Genomic DNA, 26,484 nt, shown 5'->3' with positions numbered 1-26,484 from the left:
TTATCTTGACACTATTGTTGACTTACAGGCTAAAAGAGAAGTCTTAGTTTAGTCCTCCTTAAGACTAAACTCTTAAGGAAGAGGCTGCAAGTGTGCATTGTAGTGTTCCTTCTACTGCAGTGCTCCATTCACCAAGAAAGTGATCCGTATTAATCAGTCCATGATGACTGACAAGAACTCTGTGAAGAAACTCTTAAATAATTTCCTTGAACTTGTCACTGGATTTTTATGTATACTTTTGGGGTTTGGACTGAGCCAACCATTTTATTCTGCAAGCTGTATAGCAGTATGTCGTAATGAGACCATCTTAAACTGACTCTGTGGGAAGTTAGGGCCTCTGTGTAAGAAAGGATACAATTCAGTATGATTGTGAATAATTATACCAGGTATTACAAACCCTCAGCAGTGTGGTTTGAGCTAGGCAGCACTGCTGTGTGCCTAAGTGTGATGTAAATACAGACAGTAATTAATATGCAAGCAGAAAAATCATTTACTCTGTAACATAACCTGTGTCTATATTAGTGGCTAAATATCCAGATGGAGTTTTGGCTGGAGCCTGGGTTTAACTTCAAGTGCTTTGTAGAGTCTTCCCTGAGGTGTAACTTTTAAAGCCTCCTTGAGATCCGTAATTGCTCATCCCAGCATGTGGCAGTCACATCAAATAAACTCTCCCTGCAGGAACTGTATTCACCAAACTATTTGATACTGCCTTGCAGGAAGTTATAGACATGGGCTCTTCATTTTTTTCAGACTATAGCTTACTGTGGCACTGAAGAAGAGGTGAGATTCTGCATTGCTAATTACTAAACAAAAGTATAGTAGGCATGTATAGTTGTCATGCCTTGTTCTGTATAGCATTGAAAGGAATAAGACTGAGACAGTTGTAACCACATGGGACAAAACTTGCAGTATGGTGGTGGTACACAGATTTACTTGATGCCCTTTTAAGTTGTTTAAATGCTCTTGTTAAGTGCCACAGTACTAGTCTAATTTCCTTAGCAGTGTAGACTGTGTGGTTCTGCAAATTGCTGCATGATGATGGTTTTGTTGCCTGTAGCAGGTGCTGGAGAAGGTAATCACTCTGGGATCTGTCATTAACTGATTTCTGTCTTTCTCTACTGGTTGCGTCCCCTTTACTGATTTTGCTTCCCATTTTGAAAACAGATGAAAATATATTTTCTGCTAATTTATCTTCCCAAGAGAATCAAGGGGATTTGTAATTTTATAATTTGGACTATACAAGAGAAGAGAGACTTAAGTCCTTCAAAAAAAAAGCACATGAATTTTAAGTTAGGTTGGTTTATTGCTGTGGTAATATCTTTCTTCTTTAAGAATGAAACAGCACTCATGTAGAAAGCATAAAACTAGGATGTCTCCCAGATGACCGGTTTATAGTGGCTCTATATTTGTGTAGTGGAAGTAGAATGTTTCATTTTAGAAGACTGGACAGGATTTTGAAAAGCATTGTAAGAGTGTATTTTCTTACTTTCATAGTTATAAATGTCTTACAAATAAGTTTTCTCTTGCAGAAAGGAAACCAGTGGCAGGTAAGCAGAAGTTTTCTTAATTCTATTGTGTGACATTTTGTACAGGAGAAGATTAAAATAGTGTCTTTTATTAGTGTCTTGTGAAAAAGCACAATTGCTTTTACATCAGTGTATCAGGCTTATAGTATTTGGGAATGTTCTTTTTTTTATGGGAGGGGAAAAATGTGATAATGTAGGGTTTTTTTCTTTTAAACTCTGCTTTATCTTCTGTAATCAAGACACCATAAAATTACTATACTGACTTCCTTTGACTTATGTTCTTTCTCTTTCTTTCTGCACAAGCACTCCTATTTGGACAGGGAAACCTCCCTTCTTCTGAGAAACATTGCAGGAAAGCCTTCTCATTTGCTGACCAAGGTGATGATGCTTCTTTCTACTGTATGTGACTATTTCTATGTAGAAAGAATGCTTTTGGTGTGTGCTATGCTTCTCCACTCCTGCCCTTTCCAGGAATTTCTGCATTTACTTACATGATTTTCCTGATAATCCAAGGTGCTTCTAAAGGCTGAATTGTATTGTTTGTTTCTGCAGATTTATCAAAGTGTTCAAGTTCTTGACAAATACTAAATAGCCATATTGGCAGATAAAATGCCTTAGCTGAAAAGGAAATGTACTAAGCTAGAAGTTCTTTTGTTCCTATTGCCATTCACTAGTTTAAAAAAATAAAAGATCCTAGTGAAAAATATGTGGGAATGTTTAGTAGCTTAAAAAGTAGTTTTAAAAGCCAATAGTAGCCTTAAAGTAAGTTCTCTTGCTGTATTGAAGACAAACTAGTAAGTATTGGTATATTTTTTACAAAATTTTGAATGTTGACTGAATATAATGTGGTGAGCATATCCTAGTAAGACAGTGGTCTAATGAACCAGGTATGTACAAATCTTGATTATAAATGAATTTTCCTCACAGAAAGGAGGTCAGTAATGTACTAAGAGATCAAAAATTGTCATTCAATTTGCTAAGAATTACATCTTTTATATGTATTTCCTTTTGAAACTAGAGGACAAGGGATGGAGCAAGCTATAAATCTCTGATGAAAATACAGGCTGGGATGAAGGACAAACAGCTTCACATAGCTCAGAACTCTGAATATCTGGTAGCTGAGGTGTCAGATATTGCTGATGCTAATACATACTGCAAAATCATTTCTGTGTGTTTTCTTTTAAATTCACAAACGTTCTAGTGGAGAGACCTCAGGCAAGCCTGAAGTAACAAAATGCAGTTTGGTGACCTCAAAACAATAAGGATAATGTTCACTGGGCATAAGTAGTCTGTATTTAGCAATAAAAGTTTAGAACTGGTTTACTGCTTTTTCTTTAATATCTTAATATTCTTCTCAAGATGCTCAGCATGTATCTTGACAACAGATTTTCAGGCTGTCTTCCAGAGGAGTACAAACAGCCAAAAGCAAGTAATCTTCTGCTCTTGTGATTGTTTTGCTTAAATTTAAAGTCCATACCTCTGCCTTGACCTCAATAGCTCTTGGCCCCCTGCACTGCCCAACAAAGCAAACAGCCACCAAAATAGCAATTGGCTTGATTGCAAATAGATTAACAACAGCTGTGGCACAAAGAAACCACAATTTTCTTTAATCTCCATGTGTCTTCAGATCCTCCCTTCTGGTTGTTTATATGTGGGATGAGTGTTAGTTACCATGCAGGAACTTTATTTTAAAAAGTGCAATAAGTGATCCCTTTGTGTCATATGACCATGGAGTAGCTCCTATCAGGTATTCTAATACACTCCAGAGTTAAATGTTTGTATTTCTAAATCTTTGTGTGGCTAATTAGGCTTCATAGCTCTTTGATTCAGGTGCTTTTGGTGAGCCTTCTGATTTCCTGAGGGTAATGTTGGTCAGCTTGTGACTGTTTCAGTACAGCTGTGCCTTCCACTTCGACTCCTGAGCACACAGGCCTGGCATGGAACTTACTGGTTCTCTTCTGACCTCCTGCAAGCAGAAATACCTTTAGCAAAATGATAAAATGGAAGTCCACTTTGCTGCTTAGATCTCTTCAGCTTTTGTAGCATTGGATAAGCCTCTCTATGAGTGAAGCAGTCCCAAGAAATGGGGCATTTCCTTGTACCAAGATGTTAGATCATTTGACTGTAGGATCATGTTGCAGGTCTATGCTGGTGTCCCTGGTGTGTCAACTGTTTCTTACTGTCTTTACCTGTTTCTGTTTCTTCCTCTTCTCTGGTATGTCTGCATCATATATTGAGACTAGAACCGTTTTTGTCCTCTGCTAATGTAACTAATTGTAGAAATTCTAGTGGTGGACTAGATCCCTTCTGCGTCACAGCCGTGCACACACACAGTTCCTGTCGCAGCATAGAGCAGCACAGAAAATGATGTATTTGTTTTGGTGAGCTCTTCATTTTTAGATGTAATTCCAGATGTTACTGTTCACACAGCATTCAAACCTTTGTTTGAAAACAGAAAGAAGTGAAAGCATATGTGTAATGTAAGTTACTGAGTATTGAAAATAAAGCAATGTAGCTTTTATGTCAAATATGCAAGCTTGTTTCCCTATAATGCATATTGAAAACTAAGCTTAGTACTGTGAAATTAGAGTACATGAAAATAATTTTGAGAGAATATTCAGGGCTCAAATAGATCTCAGTTTTGCCCATGGAAATAGAAATGTAACAAGCTGGATTTTGAAGGGAGCATTTCTTTACTGTTCTGATGCATGTGAAGCTGAAACTATGTTCAGGAAGACAGATAATAGTGATTTAATGAAGGAATGATTCAGATAGTATGTGAGCATCTGGAGGGAAAGGAACCATGTTATACCTTTTCTTCCCAAATAGCAGGTATGTAATTTTTCTTTTCCTGTTGACCTGAAAGACAAAAAGTCTTCCTGTGGATGTTCATTCCCTTGCTTTGTAGATTTTGGTTCCTGCACACTGTAATTCCATCAGACTTTTGATTAAATCAGCTGTGATGTTGGCTTCATGTATCTCAGGCCATCTGATTCAGATGTGCTCATTCTTGAATTAAGCATCTCTTTGAGATTTTTTTAATGCAGTTTAAAAATACAGCAATTGATTTCTAATGTTTGAAGAATGTAAGGACAATCTAAAAGCTTTCTGAGTAAGCTGTGATGTCCTATGTAATTTTAATGTCATCTTTTATCCTTTTTATTACGCTAACAATACTATATCCTTTGTCATTATAATAAAATATAATTTATATATTATTTATATTAATCTATTGTATTGCATTGTTAGATAATCAGCCAGTGTTCTGAAATCTTACTGCCCTGTTCCACATATCCCTTGAGCTTTTTGTCCAACAAAAACTCCTTGCCAGTTAGTTGTAATGTCTCCTCTGTTACATTGTAGTCATCTTTCCTCTGTCACACTTCCTTACTGTGGTTTCTAGGGCCTGATCTTCTGCTTGGTTTGTTTGGGTTTCTTCCCCTCCTCTTCACTTTTTTCTCCTGGTCCCAGATCCCAGTACTGGTTCTTGTCTAACTGTTCACCCTTGTGAGAAGCCTGGCCTAGAGGCATTACTAGGCAGGTCCTGTTCAGAGGCAGGTGGGCGATAATGTAGTGCAGATGGTTGCTTCAAGGCATAAAGAGCCAGTGAAATTCCTCTGGATTTTTTATTTCTTCACCACCAGCTTTGTGAAATCTAGTCAGGTAGTCTTTCAGGCAGACAGCAGAATGCGCATCTCTGCTGATTAAAGTTCTGTTCTGCCATACCTTGAAGCATAACTTCAAAAGGGCACAAGTCTTGTTTGGAGGCATTTTATGTCCCAGATGCAGAACTTTTCAGCATCTTCCTTAGTGATATGGGGCCTTCTTTGCCATTACAGACTGTGGGGAAGAAGATCCCTTGTGTGGGAAATTGTGACAAGAGCCAGTGTGACTTTGAGATACATTTAAAATGTAATTGCTGCTTTCCAGTTTCCATTCAGAAGCCATCTTCTGTGTTTGAGTTAGGCTTCTGATAGCAAGAAGTTTGTGTATGGTGAACAAAGAAGAAGAACAAAGGAAAAATGACACTACCTAAGTGTAGTAACATTATAATATCTTGGACCTTTTCAGGTGAATAATCCTCAGACACAACCCCTAAAACAATAGCACCACTTCACAGCCATTTCCATATTTAGTAGCATAATGCAATATAGTGACAATGTCAGGAATATTTCAGAGGTGTAGAAAGGTCTGTACTAAACTGGGAAGGAAGAAGGAGGAAATGTGTGGTGAGTCTACCACACAGGGAGGAGGACGAACCCTTCACCGGGGTGAATGCGCGCACACATTTAGTGAGCGTTCAGATACTCTCGTGTTGCTTCCCTTTCTGCTCTACCCAGATAGGTTATTTAGAGTTACTAGGGAAAAAAATGCAATAAACATATGTTTTGAAAATGACCATGAAATACTGCTGTAAAGACAAGTTCACTGTTTATAAATGGACCATGCCATGATTGCAGCACGTTTTTAGGGCAGGAGTATTCTGCTTGTCCTAATGAGTTTATCAAGAAATACAGAAGAACTGCTCTCAATTTTCACACCTTTGATTTTAGTGCTGATCACATACACTCTTGTTCTAGTGCCCTTTTTAATAATAAAGCAATCAACAGAAAAACTTCATTACTGGGATTAATATTCAGACTGATATACATTAAACATGAAGCTAATAAAAGTGTCTTGAAGTTTTGGGTAATTAGGTACAAATGGAGATGTTAATATGGTGTTCTCTGGTAGCAGGAACCTCTGTTTCAGTACAAGAGGTACTCCTCTGCAAGAAGGAGAGTCCTTGCAAAACAGGTGATTGCCTTTCTACCCAAAGCTAGACTGTAGCTGGGAAAATAAACAGTAGATACCTGAACTTAGTCCTTCAGAAGTCAATGCTACTTGTGTATCTTATCTACATTCAAAGAAAAAATTCAGAAAAAAGAAGAGCAAATATTAAACAGAAGACATTTCTTAATTTTATGAATTTTGTAGTTTGTGTATCTACCTTGCTAACTTAAATAAAATGTGGACATAGTTACTTACCTCTTACCATTTAATTACTGGCTTTTCTAAGTACCTTTGTTAAGTGATACCCCCCCCTTTTTGTTTCCATTCCATTTGTTATCTCTGTGAAAGAGATTAGTTAATAACACTTTAAAAAAGTAAAATGAAAGAAAAAATAAAACCCCAACCTAGAAATGTGAGGCACAAAATTGTTTGAGCAAGGTCAGCTCTGCATGCGTCTTGCATCTTTATTGCTAAAACACAGCTGGAATATCTTGTAAATGCGTATTTAATTAGAAACTGGGGAAGGAAACAGTGTTGTCATTATATTACAGAAATCTTTATAATTTTTTGTGTTATTCTTTCTGATATTTTCACTGTAGGCTAAAATTATTCAAAACTTGGTTCCTGTATATAAATGCAAAGAAGATGATCATTAATTTAAGGCCATTGAACTGCAGACATATGCATTTCCCATTTTGGTTCACAATATGTTTGAATATTTTGGATTAACAGGTTCTATACATAAGTATGCTGCCAAGTATTCTTTAAATCAGGTGCAATGTTTTCCATAATCAAAAGTAATCTTAGCTCAAAGCTTTAAAATACAAGTGTAACAATAGTCCCAGAATAGTCCTGTTAAGTAAGGAATTTGTGTCAGTTCTCCAGATCAGCCTGTGACAGAGCTGAGTGCCAGCAGCGCTGTGAGTGCTCTGTGAGCAGTGACGCTGTGCAGGGATGCAGGTGTGTGGCCATAGCAGGCACCGGCATTGTCCGTACTGCCTGTGAGGCTGTGACAGCGCAGCAGTTCTGCAATTTACCTGCGTCTTGGTAATCCTTCAGCAACTCCGTCGCTGTTGCCAGTATTTGCTAGCAAAGGAGAAATAAATACCTAAGGTAGATGTGGTTGGACTGGACATGCTGGCCTTGTTAATTGGTGGCGTTGAACAGTTGCAATAGTTTGCAGTTGCAGTTGGGTATTTTTGCCATCGGTGACCTGTCTCCCTGTGCAGTGAAACGGGTTGTTAGCTTATTAGTACAAGCTGATGGACTGCACATACTTCCTCCTGGATAGCAGCAGTGTTGCTTTCATGTACAGGGGGAGGAGAGACCTGTGTATCTGTCTAAATGCTGTTCTTGTAAATAGGGGACTATTTTCTTCGGCGATTAGGAGAGAAACAGAATACACGGTTGTGAGTTTTGGGGAGTTACTAAATTATTTTATTAAGGAATCAAAATACATAGTTCTTTGTCCTTCTCCCATGAAATATTTTTTGCCACATCAGCAGTGATGCAGCAGTGGCCTGAACTTAGTTTATTGCCGCTCAAAATAGCTTAAAATCTTTGACTACCGTATGTGTTCAGAAATCTTGTATTTTTGCTTTCTTTTCCTCGCTGTGTTTTCCAGTTAGTAAATTCAGACTTCTTTTTATAATTTTTTGCTCGTTTAAACCAGTTCTTATTTTGATAATTGTAATTCTATTTTGTTTCGAGTTTTTAAAATTTAAACTGATTATATTAAACTCTAATAAAGTATAAGGAATCCTAATCTCTGGACCCACATTAAATTGAGTAGAAAAGTAATTGGTACATATTAAAATAGTAAGTCCTTAAAATCTTCTTTGGTCTACATATTTATCTATTTTCCAAAGCATTTTAGGAAATGATGGATTATAAACTTTGAGGTCACCAAAGATATTTTAGCTGTATTGGCACAGGTATATGAGAGGCCACAGCAGCTTGTTGCTTGCCCTGGTGTTGCTGCCTGTGCGCTGTGGCGGGCAGGTGCTCCTGGTGCTTTGCACTGGTGTGCAGTGAAATGGGCTGGAAAATTGTGCTGATTGGGTTAATGAGCAGCTTTTCAAAACCCTGAATTACAGTTTCTCCAAATATATGATAAAATTAGTCTTTTGCTTTTGCTGATTTCATGATGAACAGGTACATAACTTACATACATCACTTTTAGAAACTGTCAGGTCTTTCACAGAATCACTGAGTGAGCTCAGTTGGAAGGGACCCACAAGGGTCATTGAGTCCAACTGCTGGCCCTGCACAGGACATCCCCAGGAGTCACCCCATGTGTCCAAGAGAGTTATCCAAGCACTTCTTCAGCTCTGTCAGACTTGGTGCTGTGAAGCCTCATTTTTTAGTAACAATTTATTTCTACACATTGAAATAGTTAATGGTAAGAAATAGGAAGAATAAAAGATTCTTGTTATCATGGCATGGTTTGTTTTTCATAGAATGCTAATTTGATTTAACCTTTCTAAGCTATAGGACAGCATTGCTATTGTGAATAAAAGCCATAGTTCCCTGTAGACTCATAAATGCAATGTTCCTGGGTAATTCAGTGCCCAGATAAGGTTTCAGGCTCACATTATTTCTGCTCATATCAACTTACTGGTTCATTTTATTGAAAAGAATTATGTTTCAAGGCAGCATACTGGTCTGTCCAGCTGATGTTTTTTCTGGTGCACAGGATGGTCACAGATGTGAAGGACCAAAAGCTACTAAGAATGCAGTAAATAACAAGGGAATGTTGTTTAGCAGTTGATATGAATATTAGTAATTTATTGAGAAGCCAAAACTTAAATTCTCTGGATTTCAGACTTTTACAAGAAAAGCAACCATCTAAACACATGGTAAAGAAACGATGAATTACATTCTTAGAAGAAAGCAATAGAGAACTGAATGTTTATAACATGCTGAATGTTGTGATGAGATGCGGTACTTTGGCTCTGGAAAAAAAATTATTCTTTTTTAAGGACACTGAATATTTTGGAAGGGATTTGTGTGGGTTTTAATAGACTTGTTTGTGCTAGGGATTTTAAAGTAATTATGGTTTTAGATATTAATTACAATGAAGATCCACAGTTAAAGATTTTGAAAGTCTGAAAACTGCATATGTCATTTTTGAAACAGTGGTTGCTTTTTAGCTGCATATTTCAAATGCAATTTCAACAGAAATATCTATTAGCTAGAATTTAAAAATCTTTATTGCTAGTCTTAAAGAGACAGAGTTTTCTTTAGCATCAGCAAATAGATTTAAGGTACCTGAATTTTTAATGTATTTCCAATTGTAAAAAAACCTATTACATAGAAGAGCAAAATAATGCTTATTTGCCTTGTGTCTTAAAATACTTAAAACGAGGAGAAATACAACTTGGATTTAGTAAAGACAAAGTGAGTTTTCAAACTTCTTACTGCAAATGGATTTAACAGTTTAAAATCTTTCAAACTAATGCATGTAGTATGGAATCCTAGTTATAGGATTTGTTTCCCCTCTTTCTGTGTGCTGTTAAATTCGGGTACTTCTTGGCATGCTGTTTGCATTTTGTGTTGATCAACAAAAAATCTGTTGGTTGTACTCCATTGTATACTCCTGTTGAATATGTATTGTCCCAAGCTATGACTGTAAATATATAATATGCTAAAGTATTTGGTAGCATAAGGGTATTTACAGTACAGGAGAACAGAGAAATGTCTATACAAAATATATACCTCCAGTATGTTCCTTTGGAGTTAACGGCAGTTGTATCTCTAAATATTAGATAAGAACACTTTTTGTCTTAAAAGTAATAGTTTTCATCATCACTAGGAAATAGTTGGAGATTTATAGGTGAGCAAATCATCATTTCAGTTCATTTTTTAAAGCATGGTAGCCTCAAAGCCACTGAAACCTGCCTGAAGTTTGTGTTAACTGGAATTGTGTGTTGTGTCCCTCTAGGAGGAACAGGCTGCTAAACTGAAAGCTGAGAAGATTAGGGTTGCATTAGAGAAGATTAAAGAAGCACAAGTGAAAAAGGTGAGTTAGTTATACCAATTTATAAGACCCTTATTTTATTTTTTTTCACTTGGAATATGCAGGCAAATTTAATTTGTATCTATTACCCTTAAGTTGCCCTTTATAAAACAAGAACACTGTAGTGTTCTAATCTTCATTGGTAATGTGCACTCCCATCCAGACTGGACCTAATCAGGAGAAGCCTAGGATATGGAAGAACATGATGTTTTTCTAAGGAATATCTTGTTTTTCAGCTAGTGCTCATTGGGGAGATTTTACCAACTTCCACTCAGAACTGAAATGAAGGTCCAGCCTCCTGAGATTGTTCTTGTATATTTTGCAGTCACATGTTTAAAATTTGTGCCTGTTTCCTTCACAGCCTTTTCTTCACAAGCCTTTTCCCATTATGCACAGCAGGATGCAGTGCTAAATGGAAGAGAAGTATTCCAGACTAAAGACAGAGATTACCAAATGGCGAAAGTCTACTGCCATTACTTGATGTTCTCTCAAAGAATACAGAGTACCCTTAAAATTTAGCATCTTTATTTTATGACAGGAGTTTTTCAGTAGCGTAAAATGCCTTTTGCATTAATTGTTTGTAGATCAAAAGCTGAAAAACTGTCTTGGCTGGAAGATGGAAATTAACAAGTCAATTGTACCAATATATTATAGCTAGTAGGTTTTATCTTTTCAAGCTGAACAAGATGTAAAAATGGAAAAAATAATGATTGGCAAAAAGAATCTGTTGTCTTAAGTCTTTTGATTGGTTTAAAAAATGGCTGGATTTTTGTTTCTGAACAGTGAACTCTTTAAAATGCCTATGAAAAGCCATTGTGTTTTAAAATCAGAGGTTTTTACACACTATTGCTTCATATTCCCCAGAAAAGTAAGGTTTAGTATTGCTATATTTTTTACATAATAACCATTTTTAGAATATACTGTAGGAAGCAGGCAGAAAGCTTAAACTGCATATATGAAAAATTCTGAATCTTTGTAAGCTTGTGCAGAGCTCAAGCTTACATATATCTGTGTTTGTTCCACCTAGATATTGTCTGAAAGGCACTTTATTATCAGGACACTTCGGCAGGAAGGCTTTTTTTTCCTTCTTAACACACAAGTGAAGGACTTTCTCATTGTGTTGGAAAGACCTTTATATCTACTTTCTTGTGCTGAAGGAGAGCAGCATCTTGTTAAGTGTCTGTGATACAAATATCTAGCCATCACCTATGCCATCTTACATTTTCAGGGAATGTTTTGATTGAATTTCATGCTACTGTAAGAAAACCGTAGAGGAATAAACAAGATCTTAGAAACCTTATTTTTATTTGAAATGTGGTAGATTAACCCTTCTTTTTGTTTTCTTAATGTTCTGCTTAACAGTTGGTGATCAGAGTTCATATGTCTGATGACAGCTCAAAAACAATGATGGTGGATGAGAGGCAAACAGTGAGACAAGTATTAGACAATCTGATGGACAAATCACATTGTGGCTACAGTTTAGACTGGTCATTAGTGGAAACCATCTCAGAATTGCAAATGGGTAAGTAATAATTATAAGCATTTCTAATTCTTATTTGTTGATGCAGCAGTAGTCTACATTCTCAGAATGATTTAAATACTTGTCTTCATAATGTTCATCATCCTGTTCATTAATGTAGTAAATGCTAATTCATGTAATAAAGCTCATGATAGAACTTGTTCCAGAATGATCTGAAAATTCTACTTCAGTGTGTTTAAAAGGTTGAGAAAGTTGGTCTAGTGGTTTCCCAAAGATTTCTTCTTAATTATTTTGCAATGAGGATTTTCAGCTATTTTCTACCATTTCAGTAAATTTTCCTCTTTTTCTTTACTCTGTTCTCTTTTGTCTGTTTTCAGTACTCTGAAGTTCTAGCACTAGCGGTAACTTTTTCAATGGAGAGTCAAAGCTCAGAGCTTTGACTGAGAACCAAAGATCTCAGAAGCTGTTGTTGATACATTTATTTTGAATCATTTATTTTATTTTGATACATTTATGTTGAATCATTTATTGAGCAACAGAGATCATAGGAAGTAGACAGTATCAATTTTCAGACTTCTTTACAATACCCCTACTAGCTATGGGTATTCTGCATTTCAGAAGCATTTTATTTTCCTGATCATTGCCCACTACTTTTTGATACTTTATGAGTGAGATAATCATTGTGGATGTAGAAAGAAGTTTTGTGCCAAAAAAGCTGCCCATTTCATTCCTCTGGCAATTGTGTAGACCAGAAAACACATAATGTGGTAACCTTCTTATTTGTACTCATAAACTTTGAAATGTTATCATTTGAGTCTGCAGTGTTCCTGTAGGATGGTAGGCCTTCTCAGATGAAAAAAATTAAAACATTTCATGTGGTGATGGAACTATACGTTTGAAGATAGGGGAAGTCCATGTTGAGTTACTGGATGTAAAAAAATTAAACCAGGAGTGTCTGGAAGTGGACTAAGTTCTTTTAATCTCTTAGCATAAACTTCTTCCCCACTGTAGTAGATCTTGAACTCTATTTTCTCTGCATATATGCTTTGTCTCTTGGAAATGACTACAGATTAGATTCTATCACAAAATGTGACAGTTTCCAATGTATTTGCTCACTTGTTATTGTTGCAGAAAGGATCTTTGAAGATCATGAAAATTTAGTTGAAAATCTCTTGAACTGGACAAGAGACAGTCAAAACAAACTCATGTTCGTGGAACGTATAGAAAAATATGCACTTTTCAAGAATCCACAGGTAAGCCTGAGATTTGTGCTGCATGTGTGTGTGGCTGATGGCAGTTTCTTACTTTTTTGGTAGCATTCATTTCCAAACCTTCATTTTGGTACTTGTGTATGTGTTAAAATGCCAGGCAACTTTACACTTCAGCACTATGTACATCCACAGTGTTGTTGGCACAAAGTCAATCCTTAGGAGACAGGCATGAACTGAAGCAATCTGTTTGCTAATGTGTTTGTGAGTAGTTTTAATGCACATGAAGGCAGGCAGTTTCCAGGGATTTACAGCCATACTTAATGCTGCTCAATTATGTAAATATGCAAGAAAGGTGTTGACAGATACTGCTAATAGTAATGTCTCTCCACTGTGCATTCTTGGATTGCTGGCAAGAAGGGGAAGACAAAATCTAAGAAAATAGCTACTCCATGGTTAAATGACAAATGAAGAGAAGAGAGCGTGTGCCCTTTCCTGTGGAAGCTGGGACCTGCCTATATTCACCTGTGTTTCCTGCTCCTTGGCTGAGAAATCAAAGGCCCTTCTTCCTCTCAAATGGCTTCAAAGACCTCTCTTCTCTCAAATGGTAGCTACAGACATAGTATCTGGCAGAACTTCAGTATTGTAGGGGAGTGGGGGAAAAGAAACAGAAAAGCAGAAGGTGGCTCTTGGAAGAATTTGCATTGAAAATCCATTTGATCTCTGTCCTAACTCTTACCTCTTCCCTTTTGAGTTTATAGATTATTTTTATATCTGTATGGCATCTATATGCTAATTTATTGGATTTAAACTGCATATCAGTTTTGCATGTTCATCCTATGGGACACCAGTTTACTTGATTTTATTTATTTTAAGCAAGGTCTTAAAACCAGGTCTTATGCAAGTGCTTTGCACTGAAGCAGCAAAACTCTACTTTTAAAACTTTTTAACTTCTACTACTCTACTTTCAAACTTTTTAAAAGTTTGTAGATTACAGGTTTACTCTCAGTACATATAGTAGGCACTTTCACAGGAGTGAGTTACCAGCATAAATCAAATATTTCTCCTTGCTTTAAAATATTGAACTTGTGTAACTTTGTGAATATTTGGGGTTTTTCCAGTATTAGAGCTAGAGGTTAGGAAGATGTTTTCATTGAGCCAGTCATTTCCAAACTGAATAAAAGTAAAAATCTTATTATATAAGATACAGTGCCTGTGTATAATTAAATTCCTTTTAAGAAGTTGACAAGTATTTTATTTAGTAATTCTTTGTGAAAATAAATATTTCTATTCAGTCAAACTCAGACCAAGGTGGAAAGAAGTACATTGCTTCTGTGTTTGCTTCTTTGAATGCAAAAATAATGACAGTATGTAACAGATCTCCAGGGTTTTTTTTATATTTTTATTGTGGTATTTACAAGTTCATAGTATTTTCATTTCTGGATGCATTGTAACAGAGAGCTGTTTGATCCTTGGAAAGGCAGGATGATGTTGTTATGAGGCTGTTAAGTAAGAGTACAGACTGATTGGTATTTCTGGTAAAGGTGATTTTAAGTTACTTCAATGTATTATTTAGCAGTCTCACAGTTTCAATTTGTCTACAAATTTTTGTTCTTACTGCCACAGAAAAGTAAACAAGAAATGCCATTTGGCTTGATTTCAGAATGCCTAAAGAAATATTAAACTTCATTTTGTTACAGAACTATCTTCTGGGGAAGAAAGAAACCTCTGAGATGGCAGACAGAAATAAAGAGGTGCTACTGGAGGTAAGAATGTCAAACCAGAACGTCACTTTGGAGCTTGAAGACAAACTGCTAAAGGTTGTGGTGATTGAAATTGATGGACAGAGCGGAATGTAATTCTGGAAGACTGAATGGAATGTGTTATATATGAGATAAATGGCTGTTTTAATGTAACTCTGTTTCAGATGTGATCAGTTAAAAAAAGTTTCTGTATTTAGTTTAGTATCTGAAATACCATACACAGTGATAATCAAATTGAGGTTGCTTCTAGCTATGGCTACAACCATTAATTTCAAGTTGAAATTTGGAGAACTGTGACCTGGTTTTTTGACCTGTGGTGCTAGAGAATTTTTACTAGCACTTTCCAAATTTTCATTTCTACAAAATTCTAGAGCATGGGTCTGGAGACTGGTTTAAGTTAATATTTCAAATTTTGATAATAAGCAAAGAAGTAATTTTTTTTTCAATTACATTTTAAAATAAAAACCCAAATACTGAATTTTAAGAAATGCATGACAGAAAACTAATTATTATCAAACACATTAGCCAGTTTACAGAAATAAGGTCATAAAAGTGTGGAGCAAATAACGCACACAGTAAGTATAGCTTTCATAAGCTCAAAACTAAATACTTTTGTGACATGACTGAAGTGCCATGGGTCCCACTTGATTTCCAGAATAATGATTTTGATTTACATAGTTACCCAAAGGTAAATATTTGGGGTATTTAATTTTGGATTAAACTTAAAACATTTTAACTTAAAAGTAGCATATGCATGTTATTAATATATTGTTAATATGGGTTTTAATAAGTGTTTGTATGTATATACTCTGGATGAAAAAATTGTTTGAAGCCACAACATGCAGAGAATTGTAATTCTGCTTAATTCTTTCTAAGATTATTCATAAGTCTCTGTGCTGCATATTAATCTGGAGCGTATTTAAAGCATTTGCTTTTCTCTGCTAGTTCTTTATAAATAGAACATTAGCAGAAGTTGCAGTGTTGTGGGCAGTTAGTAGCAGCGAAGTAGTCCTGGAATGAATTGCAGCTGTGTCTGATGGATGCACAGTTAGGTTTGTGTGTTCTTATACATACGAGGCTATATAAGGTGATCTTGTGACCTTAAAGCCAGTAAACCCATTGGGGGATCTATTACTGAGAAGCAGTGGTCAGAAAATCTTTACAGTAGCTGCTAATGATTTTTTTGTCATTGTTGCACTGAGCAAAATACTCAGACACCTATCATGCTTGTCTGAATTACCTTATTGCTTCTGTGATTTATCTGCAGTTCATATCTCATGTGAAAAAAGGGCTGTCCCTGCTACGAGTGCATTCCTTGGATAAAGAATTTCAGTCATTCAACACAAACCACTGCATGCTCTCTGTTCTGTTTCCCAAACTGCTCTGTTTATTGGCAGGAATGCTTCTGTGGAAGTTCTGTAACTGTGCCAGAGATTGAGGGAGTTTTGTGGCTGAAAGAGGATGGTAAGAAATCTTGGAAGAAACGTTACTTCCTTCTTCGGGCTTCTGGAATCTACTACGTCCCTAAGGGGAAGGCGAAGGTATGCTGCTTAAAGCAATTGCTCTGAATTGTTTATTGCTGGTAAACAGTGCACACAAGAGTTGGCTTTAAGTTTTGGCTTAGCTGTGCCTTTCCAAGTGCCACATCCCTTAATTAAAAGGCTGGTTTTATCATGGAAATACTGTGTGAATTTTTGTGGCACCACTTGATGTGAAGGGTGTAACCCCAGTTTAAAAATACAAGAATACAGGGGTCTGCTTCTTGAGTTAGCTTAGGTTTAGGTGTTCAGAAATACTTGAGGAAAAGTTTTTGGTGGAGCTAAGAAGCTGGTCTTTGCTCAAGCAGAATTTGGATGGAGGACCAAATTGCTCTGCAAATGTCAATCTCGAAGTATCAGACCAACTCCACAATGTCTGCGTAATTTCATTATGTTTAGTTAGTTCATATAAATGGGATTCTTTCTGGACCAATTGGTGCTACATTTTTCGAAACTGGTAAATGTAATTCCATTTCTTCAGGATCGCTTACTGCTCTTCTCTGTATCAGTAATGCAAAATAAGTAGAAAGACACTACAAATACATTACGGCTTCAAGGCTGGACTACTGCATGCTCAAGTCATCCATGAATCCATCAGTCTTGACAGCATCAGATGATTCCCAGTACAGGAAGTCCACCTCCCACACATCTGGGAATGAAGAGGAAATCTCTATCAGCACAACAGCTCCCTTTAGAGCCGAATGCATGTCAGATGTTCTTTCCATAATCTTTTGCTTCATTAAAACAATCTGTATGCAAGTAGCCTGTTGAAATTCTTTGCCCTACACTCAATGCCAAACATCTTTAGAATTCTACTTACAGTCACACTGGAATTTGGATACCTTGATTATTACCAAGGTGAAATATAATCAGCAGCTGATAACTTCCTGATCAACCAATCATATTTACTTTCTCCTGATACCTGCTCAGAGTGAACAGTGGTAGTCCAGTGTAAAATGTTGTCAAAAGGCAAAATGCAGACAAAACACAAAAACCAGACTGAATTTGGTTAAAAATGAAGGTGTGATGAAAGAGTTTATGCATAGCTGTATCCTCTTCTTGTGTTGGTAGTTTTTGTATCAGATTGAAACTAATATTTGACCTTAACTAGACCTTATATTAGTATTGGATCTTAGCATTAGACTGATTGTGTCAATGTGTGTGGATTTTAAAAAGATACTTTGTAAATGACCATTTTTGTATTTACTAGGTCTCACGGGATCTTGTGTGCTTTCTACAGCTAGACCATGTCAGTGTTTACTATGGACAGGACTATCGGAACAAATACAAGGCACCCACAGACTATTGTTTAGTGCTAAAGGTAACCCTGCAGCAGCTGGCTATACCTTGAATACACTTGTACTTGTTCTGAACCGTCAGCTGCTTTTCCTCTGATTTTCCTCTAGTTCTTGTATACAATGTGAACAGTTAGTGAACGGTTGTTGCCTGTTCTCTGTGCTGGTTGTGGCTTCATAAATGTTTTCATATTGCCCTGAATTGTTTTATTTCCAGACTGATGAGTGCCAGTCTGTTTAATTGTTCATTACACTCTAAAACATACACTAAAATCTTCTTTTCCATTTGGCAACTCTATACCTTACAATTGTTTAGGTTCAAAGAGATAATACCCCTTGAAATGCTAATTCCAAGGAGTTATCTTCTCAGTGTTGGTCTAGAGTAGTGGAGAAATTAATATTAAAGATTCAAGTATACCCTTTATGGACCAACCTGAGGGAAAAGGGATGTTGTTAAAGGAGGCATCTTCTGAGTATAAATGACATGTAGAAAGAACAAGTAGCAAAAACTCTTATAAAAACAGTGACCTGACCTTAAACAGATCTAATGACTTGAGTGCATAAAGTTATTGTAATTGAATCAATATAACTCCTGGTTTCTGTTGACTCCCACATAGTGTTCAGAAAGTGTCAGTTCCTGCAAGATAGCTGGGTACCAAGTTATTTTAAACCATGTTTTCACACTGTGTTCACAGCAAGTAACATGTTTTCATGGATTTGAAATGGTGCCAGTAAAAAGAGATGGTTATGGTTGCACTTTTCCCCTCCCTGCTCTGGAGCTCATGTAGTGTTGTACATGTCCGTACATTGGACTGTTTACTGTGCCTGGAGTGTGTGGCTGCCTGTTCACTGCCTGAAAAAGGATTTCATTTTCCAGTGGACAGGGCAACATGTCTTGGAGCCCACTGAGGAGACACAGAATATTACATATGGGACATGATATTACTCAGGAAAGTACACAGCTGAAACTGGAAATATTTTCCATGTTCTTATAGGTCATTGAATGCAAACAAAAATGTCAGTATTTGTAGGTATATATGAATTCGTTGAAGTAAATGGATTTTTCTACTTAGATGTCACTTTTGTCTATATCATTTGGACAGGTTAATAGTAAATTATATTTTCAGACTTTTTGACCACACAAAGTAGATTAAAAAAAAATTATTGCCATTCTGAGCATAAAATTTAATAGCAACGTTACTCAAGACACAAAAATGTGTAGAAATTGTCCCTAAGTAAATTAATGGAGGGGTAGATCTAGTTGGGTAGCTTACACCAAGTGAAGCTATATTTTCTATATCGAACTGATGAATAACCAAATTATTATATTAAGCAGGATTCAGTTCTGCCTTCATCAGTTTTTATAATGTTACATCAGCGTTTTCAATTAGTACTAATATATAGAAACCACACCATTTTTAAAATAGAAATAGAGTTTTCTGCCACAAAGGCTCACTAAGCTAGGAGGTATCTCCTTTGGGACGGGTGAATGGCAAATAGAAACTGAATTCTCTACTGATATCCAGACTGGATTTGTCTTTATCTTCACTCCATCGTTTATATCAAAACTTAGTGTGCTCATGTTAGGTGGTGTGCTCATGTTAGGTGCTGTGCTATTGTTAATGTAACATTTGAGTGCTAGTATATAAAGTTAACTCCTTGGTCCTAAATGTCAGATTTCTGAGAAGTTATTTTATTTCTATACAATCAAAGTTTTGAGCAAGTTCAGGAAGAAGCTGGCTTGTTAGCAAAATAATTGTATTTGCCATTTAAGACTCTTCTTTGTTATACAAGATAAATGTGTAGGAGGCTGGTAGTGAAAAATGAAAACAACTATCTATTATTGTAAGAAAATTTATTATATATATTCTCTTTATGGACATAAACATCTTATGTTCATTTTAAAATAATTGTGTTGGAAGGCAATAGGATAGAACATTCTGAAAAAGCTTTGAAGTTCTTTGACATATGTTTCAGACAGTCTTCAGTAAAACTTAAATACCTACAGTCCTCTAGCAAAACTCTGTTGTGTCACTGAGTTGTAAGCTAACAGAGGAAATGATAAGAACTGGGGTGTTCAGTTACCCCAACAGCTGAGAGACCTGTAACTTTTATAGCATGGACAGGAAACAAGTGAATAGTCCATCCAGAATGATTTCCAATGTCTGATTTTTGAAAAACATGCGTTTGTTTCTTGACTGCTGAATTGATAAATGCAGTGCCTTTACATTTTTTATACATCTGTGTGGGAGCAGCAAGTATTTTTAGATGATAGCCCTGTACCAGTAAGGTGAGAACCTTGAAGGCTCTACAAGCTGAAAATGGAATTGTGCTTAACAGCATGTCACCTGGGGAGTGTCTCACTTAAGCCTGCAAAGACAGAGAAGACCAGTGTGTTTGTTTTCCTCTTGTTTGGGGGATTTCTATGTGAGAGAACGGTGAAATATCAGTTGTCTCTGTCAAGTGGTGAGTCAGTCCATAGGTACAGAAGACTCTTGGTGGGTAGAAAGTTCTACAGCCCTAGAATAGTGAAAGACTAGCCCTTTCTTAGTGTTTGAAATCAGCTGAAATCAGTGCGTGCTGGACACACTTCCAAATGTGTGGGTCAAGCAATCCCCATTGATATTCACCTCCTGAAATATTCTGGAACATTTTTAAGTGGGCTTAAATACTGACTACTGTTGAAGAGCTTCCAGCATTAGGTTTATCTGTATAGGCATCGACAAATAAATGCTTTCCTTGCATTCCTAGCTATAAAAACATTGATGAGAATGTACAACTTTTTGCAGCATCCTCAGATCCAGAAGAAGTCCCAGTATATCAAATATCTTTGCTGTGATGATGTAAGAACTCTACACCAGTGGATCAATGGCATCCGCATTGCTAAGGTAACCTCCAGGCAGTCTTACACTGTTGTCATGAGTAGTTGTCATCACCTGCTTAAAACTATTTACAGGTACTTAGCAAAATCTAACTTCTCTCTGTTTAACTATTCTGAACATGAACAATAAAATCTTCTTACATTTTTCATTCCTTAGCAGAATTATTAGGCTTTGTTATAATAATTCAGTAATTGGGCCTTTTCTTGTTTCTGCTGCACTCCTGTCACATGACACAGTTCTGACATACATCATAGATAGATTTTAGCCAGTTCCTTTCAGATTTTAAAAAAGAAGGTTTATGGGAAAAGAGAATTTAGAAAATAGAGCTGATTTTCAAGACCCTCAGCTTGTCTTAGTTTATTCATTGGGCCATTTCTTGCTTGACACTGTCTCGTCTAGCATAAATAAATTGTTTTTCTTTCTTTCAGCAATTCACTAATACTATTAATATTGCCTGAACTCCTTAACATAGAGCCTGTGTTGCTTTGGGGGGACTGGCAGGAGGAAAGACGTAATAGAGAAGCCAGAGGTGGAGCTCAACAGTCTGAAAAGAGTGTACAGCCTGTATAGAGTTGTTAAACTTGTTTGTGATTTTGCTTAGTATGGGAAGCAACTATACATGAACTATCAGGAAGCATTGAAGAGAACAGAATCAGCATATGACTGGACCTCCTTGTCTAGCTCCAGTATCAAGTCAGGCTCCAGCTCATCTAGTTTGCCAGGTAACAATGTGGTCTATCTCATTATACAAAGATTCAATTGCCTTTATTATCATCTGCTGTCTGGATGCCTCAAGAGAGACTATTGCAGGAAATGGACTGTTTCTCCAAAGTCATTTATGCTATGTTTAGTCTAAAACATAGACTTTATCTATAACATTCTGTACGTGTATATCTATATATATATGCATACAGGTAAAAACCTATTTTGCTCTGTTACTTGCAGTGATGTCTGTATTTGAAATACGCAGCAGTTTCTTGTTCACCTCCAAAAAACAATGTTTTTCTTATATTGAGAGGAGGAAACATAATTTCAAATTCCTGATGCCTCTATGTTCACCTATTTGAAAAATGAAATTTATATTGTAATGACGCATAGAACATATATATGTAGTTCTTAAACTGCTTTGTTGACTGAAATATTTGAAAATGGAAAATGAGAACTAGCCCCTTCCCAATGGCAAAGATCCAAACAATCTCTTTAGAGAAAACTTTGAAAATACTGTTTCTGTTCCCGTGTCAAATTGTGCATGCCTGCATTAATGTGCTCCTGTTTATCTGTCAGCAGAACTGGGGCTGGTTTCTTGTTGCATGTAACAATTTAAAAATTGATAAATAGTTTATACAGTGTAATTTCATTGTTCAGAGCTGACTGATGCTTTGGTGGGTTATTCAGAACCTTCAGGATATTGAAAATGTACTGTTGTGTGAAGGTGTTTTGTTCGCCACAGATACAGGCTGGGAGGTAATGCTACTAAATTGGACAGGTTCAGAAAGTAGCCTGTAAGAATGAGCTAAGCAAATGCAGCCTAACTGGGAATGTACCTTGTTGTTTCAACTGTGTGGCATAGCAGTAAATTCTTGGTTACTGACAATTTGTCCATCCAAGCTGGGTGTTCTTCTGATACAGTGTAAATTCTTGTAGGGAGCTGAGCCACAGCTCACCAGCCCAGCATGTTCTGCCAAACTTGCATTCCAACCTGTGCCTGGACACTATGGGATTGCACAGAAAGCAGGTGCCAGGCTGAATAAATTGGTCTGACTGTGCCTGCTGTTGTCTTATCAAGACACCCTGTGGACCCAGAGCATCATTTATGTTGGCTTCTTGCAGGATGCACACCAGTCCTTCTCTTGTGTCGAGGAATGGGTCGTTTGAAGCAGTGTCCTGCCTTGGCTGGTGCAGTTTGCCTGTCCACGGCCTGTGCCCAGGGTCCATTATTAAGGGTGTGCTGGGAGGGAGTGCTGGAGAGAGCAGGCTGCATGCACTGCATGAAATGGGGCTTTTCCCAAAGTGCAGGGATGTGGCATGGTTCAGAACCCATACAGCTGCAGTGTGATTTTACTTTGAAACCTATCTGACATGCTGTCATCCTTGTGCAGCTTCAGGTTTGGTTAATACCGGGCGTCTGCTGCACTGTTTTATTTTCCAGATGGCAATGGCCTGGATGTGAGCTAGAGCTTATGCAGTCATTACTTAGAGCAGTGGCCTCTGGGGACATGTTTAACAAGTCACAGAGTTGCATTATAAGCGTATTGACATTACTCTTACATTCAGAAACATATGCTAACTGTTCCTTAACATTTTTCCTGAACAGAATCTCAATCAAATCATTCTAATCAGTCTGACAGCGGAGTTTCTGACACCCAGACAGCTGGACATGTCCGTTCCCAAAGCATTGTCAGCTCCATGTTCTCTGAGGCCTGGAAACGAGGCACTCAACTGGAGGAATCCAGCAAGGTAACAAGAAGACTTTAATTTGAGAACCAACGCCCAACAAAATGTAGGAGACAGTGTTGTACCTCTTCCACTTCTGTCTTGAGTGGCATTTCTTCTCTGTTTTATGTGGTTAATTTACACTGCTATATAATTGTTTTTTAGGATTCACTTTTTCAGGTAATTCAGCCCTGCAACTTTCTGTTCTTTCTTTTATTTGTGTGCATAGAAGTTTTTTGTTCTTTGAAGGGATTATATAGCCCCTCTCACAGAGTCCTATTTACTAATGTTGAATGAAGACAAAATAAAAAGATAAGCTGTTAACACGTTGAATGAAATTCTTTCACTAAGATCTTTCTCCAGTTAAGTAGCACATCTTTCCTTTGTAAAGATGTGAATAACTGGGGCCTGAAAGCAGGTATATTTTTTATATATTTTGAAGTACTTCAGTAGTTTTTACTCAAAAGTGTTCTATTAGGTGGAAATGGAACCAGTAACCTCAGATATGGTCAAAACTGAAGTACTGACATTGTCGGCAGTTGTCAGTATAAGGCAGATGTGGTATCTCCTGTTGCTGGTAGAGAGTTACAGAAGACTGCAACCCATTGAGGCTAAGGCTCAGGTCTGCTGTGATTTGATTATTTTTCTGTTCTTTCTATGGTTAACTGTTGTATTTCCTGGGAAAGATTTCCATGCATAGGAGAAATTCTGCTGAAGCTGTTTGTTGTCAGGTTTGAAGGAATCTCCAGGTTCCTGAACAGCCTTGATGTCATTAACTCTAGCAGCTACGTGTGGAAGTGCACTATGAGAAGCTGTCATTACTTCTGTCAGTTCTGAATCTTCCCCAGACCCCAGGTTCAAGCTAGAGAAGGAAGCTTTTTAAAACCAAAACCACAGGCCAATACACCTGGCACTGGTGCTTCAGCTAAATAACTAAAACTAAGATAACGCATCTCCTTTTCAAATGAGAAAGCATATGACAGTGTGAAAGCTGACATGGCTGCATCCTTTGGGATTCATAACTTTTCTGCAATGCCTGCTGGCTTGGAAGTTGTCTGATTCTAATAGTAATATAGTACTCAGTCCAGGAATGTAGCTTGCTAAGTTTTGGTCCAAGTTTTCCTACTGCATGAGTGAAACACATGGTGCATGTCCATCAGCAGATGGCTTCTGTGTGGGTATAGGATGCATCATTTCTGCAGGAGTGAGCTGCATGAGATGGGGCATTTGCTAGCAGGTATCCAACAGAGGTGAAAGCGTACTGCTGTGAGAATGATAATGTTACTGTTCCCTCAAGTTTTGGGTTCAGTGTAAATCCTGCTACTACTCTGTGAGATTTTAAGCAAAAGTTTGAAGTTCACTACCTTGGAGTTACTGTTCTTCTTTATCAAGTCTGTAGTGCTGCTGGCAATTGCTCATTTAAACCCCAAGAATTTCTATGCTACCTGATTCAAGCCATGGTAAAAATAAAATATTCAGAATGCTTCCTGCATTGAGGAAGCTATCCATGTACATGTATCAAAATTTCATCAATTTGAATTCCTTTTTGCAAATCCAAGAAAAGGTATATTTCTTAACCTTATGCATAACACAGGTAAATGGATTGCCCTAAAACTTTCAAAGAATCCAAATGAAATGAATTGAGTAAACTTACAGAAGCTGTGTTAAACAATTGAGTGAATTGGTGACAAATTTACTTTCAGTGAAACTTCAGTGTAAATCTGGCCCGGGGAACTTGAATAACTAGGAAATCAGACCGGCAGGGGAAAATGTTAAACTGTGTGGCAAGAAAGGCAACAGCGGTGTTCAAGAATTGTAATTTACATGGGAAGGTGTTATCAGTGATACTGAGATGTGCTTTAGTCAGATTTGTCTCCAGTCACCTCAGAGGCAGCTTTGCTACTGTGCTTTGGTGTCAAAGCTGGCTTAAGAAGTTCATGTGGGCAGGTTGCTGCCAAGTGGCAGAACTTTCCTGCATGTCCCTTCCCCTTGTGCAACAGCTCTCTCCCACCTTGTCAGCCTTGGCTCCTTCCCCTGTCAGAACAGAGCATGCTGTGTCTCAGCAGGGAGATGGCACTGGTGCTCTTTCCAGCCAGGGTGTTGTACTAGTGCCTCAGCAAATTAATAATGGGTGAGTTCTGCCCACTTTTCCCTCATTTACCAGTTGCCACTAACTTCCCAATAATTTCTTGAAGTCAAAAGCATACTGAGATTTCTAGAGATCTGTCATATTTGACCTAAATTTGCTAACCAGTCCAAAAGCATGGGAAAAGAGATGGCAAACAGTTCAATTGCAAAAGTTTGTTTTCTCGGGAAAAATAGCTAAAAAAAAGGCACAGTTTATATAAAAAGAGATACTGTTGTTTATATAGCATTTTTTTAGAGTTCCAGATGGTCATAAAGATGCATGTTACAAATAGGAATTGCCAGTATGCAACAAGTAATTTCTCAAGATACACAGAAGGACATCACTTAATTATAAGGAATAAAAAAAGGACAAATGAATCTCTCTCAAGGTTCTTCTGTTAACAAAGTATCACAGAATATGTTTCTGGGTGTTGAAATTTAATTTGAGTCTGTGGAGATGGGAGGGGCTCCCCCTCCTGAGATGCCCAATAGTCTTTTCTCTGTCCTGAGTGTTTAATTTGTTTGCTGTGAAGATGACTGTCTTCAATGGATATAAGGAAAACAACACCCTCTTTCAAATATAACTAAGATTAAGAAAAACTTTTCCCAAAATGCAGATAATCCATCTGCTTCATATTTTGAAAGATTGCTCTTTGCCCAAAGAATACTTTATTCATTTGTTCCCAGTTGGGCAGTGAAGAGCTCATTAAGTCTCATTTTGCTTGTTAGATTTTGAACACCTTATTTCAAATGGTATGCTACAACAAATACCCAAATACATGCTCACTGTGTCTGCTTTAAGGGACAAATTCAAGATTCCCCAAGGTCTTGCCATTCAGGGATAGCTATTCTGTTATGCCTTCATTTCCCTCTCTGTCTGTTTTATGCCGCCTTTATTTTTCCTGTTGCCTTTTGCTGTCTCAGGTGTCAAAAGTGAAGCTCAGCACAACTAAGGGCAGCACACCCATGGTGCCTTATGCAGGGCACAATTAAGGTCAGGTGGTGCTAATTGAAAATTCATTAACCTGGGTGATTGGGAGAATGGTAATTTACAGACTAACACTTGCAAGAGATCAAGATTTCTGTTTTGTAATGTGAACACCTTGATTTAGTTCCAGACCCGTTAATATTCTTGCCTTCCAGACTTAATGGGACAGGTAGAGTCACACCCCATGTTTGTCGTAAAAATCACTGTTTATTGCTTCTGACTCTAATCCTTTTGATGGAGTTCTGCACATACAGACACTGTGCACCTGTGTTTAGAACAAAGCAATATGCAAATGTGCTCTTCCTGTGCAGATGAGCATAATTGGGCTTAATTATTGCAAAGTATCTACTAATAAGGTATAGGTACCCAGTGTGGTCAGTCACCTTGGTGGTGGTGTATTTCTAATGCATGTTTCTATGCTGTGCACTGTGAAATTCACAACTTGGCTTGTGG

At 37.2% G+C, this 26,484-nt stretch overlaps 1 protein-coding gene across 9 annotated transcripts in view; it reads left to right on the top strand.

Annotated features, from left to right (window-relative positions):
• The window catches only part of RAPH1 (Ras association (RalGDS/AF-6) and pleckstrin homology domains 1), a 92,687-nt gene that overhangs the window by 50,825 nt on the left and 15,378 nt on the right, over positions 1-26,484 (top strand). For 7 of the 9 annotated variants that reach the window (XR_011000896.1, XR_011000895.1, XR_011000894.1 and 4 more), the window contains 10 exons: positions 1,830-1,904; positions 10,243-10,320; positions 11,680-11,839; positions 12,929-13,050; positions 14,706-14,771; positions 16,166-16,309; positions 17,517-17,627; positions 20,391-20,489; positions 21,085-21,205; positions 22,798-22,940. Coding sequence is in view for 6 of the 9 variants with exons in the window: in XM_068196074.1 (XP_068052175.1) it covers positions 1,830-1,904; positions 10,243-10,320; positions 11,680-11,839; positions 12,929-13,050; positions 14,706-14,771; positions 16,166-16,309; positions 17,517-17,627; positions 20,391-20,489; positions 21,085-21,205; positions 22,798-22,940 (1,119 nt within the window). In the remaining 3 variants the exon portion in view is untranslated. Of the gene's footprint in view, positions 1-1,829; positions 1,905-8,994; positions 9,158-10,242; positions 10,321-11,679; positions 11,840-12,928; positions 13,051-14,705; positions 14,772-16,165; positions 16,310-17,516; positions 17,628-20,390; positions 20,490-21,084; positions 21,206-22,797; positions 22,941-26,484 lie in introns of those variants that run through there. The other 2 variants (XM_068196073.1, XM_068196069.1) reach the window with 2 other exon arrangements.

Source organism: Anomalospiza imberbis, chromosome 7 (genome assembly GCF_031753505.1).
Source record: "Anomalospiza imberbis isolate Cuckoo-Finch-1a 21T00152 chromosome 7, ASM3175350v1, whole genome shotgun sequence".
In the NCBI taxonomy this organism is placed as follows: Eukaryota; Metazoa; Chordata; class Aves; order Passeriformes; family Viduidae; genus Anomalospiza; species Anomalospiza imberbis.
The sequence above is the reverse complement of the archived record's forward strand: the minus strand, read 5'-3'. Positions and strand labels throughout refer to the sequence as shown.